Genomic DNA, 2,957 nt, shown 5'->3' on the forward strand with positions numbered 1-2,957 from the left:
CTGCTAAGAATGTTTCTGCTATATTTGACAAAAAAGCAATTGGATATGGTTAAAAACAATTTGTTTATTAGGAGTATTTGAATACTTCAACCAAAAATACTTAGATTCATGAGTTTCTGCCAGTTTTTATTTATTTTTTTGTCCTTTATGTCGTGAAATTTAGTTTTATTTGGCATTAAAAAGTCTTRAATTYAACTTGCCTTAAACTGTAGGAAACCCTGAAGTGAAAGTTTTATTTTAAAGCTGATTAGTGATGTGTTTCATGTTGTGGCTGCAGGGAGCTTGGAGCTGCAGCCGGTTGAAGGGAACCCACACAGAGGCATCTGGAAGGCCTGCTGCTGGAGGATGGCTGAAGAGGTAGGAGGAAACCTTCTGAACCCTGTCAAAATAAAAGCCCGTCAAACCCGTGTGTGTGTGTGTGTTTTTTAGGAGCAGTTGAACCGATACGAGCGGGCGATCTACGCCAGCCTGAGTGGAAACCTGCGACCGGTACGTGTTTTCAGTTACGGTTTCCTCCTCCGAGGCGTGTTCTGACCCGTGGTTCTGTGTTCAGCTCCTGGCCGTGTGCGAGTCCTGGGAGGACTGCGTTTGGGCCTTCTTCAGAGTGATGGTGGACTCGCTGGTTGAGAAGGAGCTGATGTCGTCGGGGATGGCCCACCAGGAAGTGGAGACACTGCCGCGGGAATATCTGGAGGCCAAGTAGGAACCGAACGATCTGCTTTAGTCCAAACGAAATAAACCGTCTGGCATGGTTCTGACTTCAGTTTCTGTCCTCAGCTGGACCATGGAAAAAGTGTTTGAGGAGCTTCAAGCGTCTGAATCAAAGGTGAGCTTCACATCAGTGTTAAGTTAAACGTAGCCAAACCGAAAATGAATCAGTTCTGTGTGTTTCTGCTCAGAGAGTCCTGGATGAGATTAAAGAACATTACCACGTCATCCAGAAGTTTGTCATAGTCGGAGATCTGGACGGTAAAAACACAAGGTTTTATTTTTCTCTGCAGACTTTTTCTCTTAGCTCTTTGTACATCAAAACATTCAGCTCATTCAGATATTATTTCCTCATAAAACACATTTTCTCCAATTCCTTTAAAAACTGTTCCATTAACCTAAGAAAGTTCATTGTGTCTATAAAATAAAAAAGTGTCTAGTAATTAGGAACACGTAGTAGATGTTCCATTAAATCTGCTYCTCTTTTAGTTTTTAGCTACCTGTCTTCTCTAGCTTTTCACAACTGTTCTGTTACCTTTAGCTTTTAGCTAGCCGTTCATTATTTTCAGCTTATWTTATACTTTTCTGCAACTTTCAATCTGCTACTTTTGTTTCTGATTTGTGTTATTTAATAACTAATTCTATAAAACAATTTGTACGTTAAAAAAGCCGAAATTAACCAAAAGCCTTTCATCTGCAGACCCCCTGCTTAAATAGTCTTTTGATACAGTTAGCTTTTAGCTAGCCGTTCAATATTTTCAGCTTATTTTATACTTTCTGCAACTTTCAATCTGCTCCTTTTGGTTTTGATTTGTGTTATTTAATAACTGTAATTTAATAAAACAAGAATTTGTAGGTTAAAAAAAGCCCAAATTAGCCAAACGTCCCACTGCTTAAGTAGTCTTTTGATACAGTTAGCTTTTAGCTAGCCTTTGTATTGTCTTTTGACACTTTTAACTCCTTGCTATCTTTAGCTGCTTTTAGGCTTTACTTAGCTTTAGCTAAACATTTGACATTGAGGTGTAAAAGCTGCTACATCTATTCTAAGGAACTAGCATTTAGCTTCTTTGTGCTTTAAGCTAATGTTCTGCTTCTTTTACATTTCACTCATTATTTCAGCAAGCTTCAGCGTTCAGACTGCGTTTCACAGAAATGAATTCAAAGCTCTTAAATTAACTTTCTTCTTTTGTTGAAATCAGGTTTAATGGAGGAGATTTCTCATTGGCTGACTGCCTCTAAGCCCCTCCCCTCACACCTGCTGCGTTTCATGAGTCACCTGGTTCTGTTTTTCCGCTCCCTGGGTTTGGCCCTGAAGGTTAGTTTTGTTGAAGTAAAAGCTGACTCGGGGTGAAGTTTGTTTTTAAGTTCAGACGGTTTCAGGAGGAAGTCAGCGTCGAGGTGCTGAAAGCGTACGTCTCAGTCCTGATCCGGGACCAGCAGACCAACCTGGTGGCGAGCTACGTCGGCCAGCTTCCTGCTGACCTCGCCACCTCCCAGTACGCCGCCTTCCTGGAGACCATCACCCAGCCGGAGCTCCGCCCTCGATGCCTGCAGCTCGCCACCGAAGCTGGTGAGACGCGGCGCGTTGAGCACGGAGACCTGGTGTCCTGAGAGCGTCCTGACGCTTTGATTTGTGGACGCAGGTCTGGACGTGGCCGCCGTGACGAAGCTGGTGGTGGAGACCGTAAGAAAGCAAGACGAGAGCGACTTTACGCATCACAACCAAACGCTGGAGACGGGAACGACAAAAGTAAAAACTCAACTTCAGCTGAAAGTTTAACATTCGTAGATTTAATAAAACCTGAGTTCCTGCGCTCTGCTAGGACGACCAAAAGAAGATCGACGTCATCGAATGGCTGCTGTTTGACCCCGCCCACCGAGCCGAGGCTTTAAAACAGTCCAACGCCATCATGAGGAAGTTTCTGGGTACGTTTCTAAACGACTGGTTGCAAACATTCAAACTAATAAGTTCCGAGGGGTTTTCTAGATGTTTTTGCTCTAAATCCCACGCTGAGATGTGACTGAGTGTATCTCAGCTTTTACAAACTCTACTTAAATAATCTTAGTATCAAAATAAAGCTAACACTTAGGAGATTTCATCAAAAGTGTAAGATTAAAACACCTGCTGTGGTTTTACAGATACTGAGGATGGAATGTAATTTATTTTAAAATTTCACTCTCACTTAAATATATTTTTTCATTAGACAGTATAAAACCCATTTAAAACCATAATGAATCAGGCTAAAAAC

The 2,957-nt window shown here is 41.9% G+C and overlaps 1 protein-coding gene across 1 annotated transcript in view; it reads left to right on the forward strand.

Moving 5' to 3' along the window:
- Positions 1-2,957, forward strand: part of nup107 (nucleoporin 107) — a 24,231-nt gene that overhangs the window by 7,237 nt on the left and 14,037 nt on the right. Inside the window, exons 14-22 of the mRNA XM_014032883.1 lie at positions 278-357; positions 430-489; positions 554-699; positions 778-826; positions 900-969; positions 1,908-2,023; positions 2,089-2,278; positions 2,352-2,458; positions 2,532-2,634. Coding sequence (XP_013888337.1) covers positions 278-357; positions 430-489; positions 554-699; positions 778-826; positions 900-969; positions 1,908-2,023; positions 2,089-2,278; positions 2,352-2,458; positions 2,532-2,634 — 921 coding nt within the window. The remainder of the gene's footprint in view (positions 1-277; positions 358-429; positions 490-553; positions 700-777; positions 827-899; positions 970-1,907; positions 2,024-2,088; positions 2,279-2,351; positions 2,459-2,531; positions 2,635-2,957) is intronic.

This window comes from Austrofundulus limnaeus, unplaced genomic scaffold, assembly GCF_001266775.1.
Source record: "Austrofundulus limnaeus strain Quisiro unplaced genomic scaffold, Austrofundulus_limnaeus-1.0 Scaffold1566, whole genome shotgun sequence".
NCBI lineage: Eukaryota > Metazoa > Chordata > Actinopteri > Cyprinodontiformes > Rivulidae > Austrofundulus > Austrofundulus limnaeus.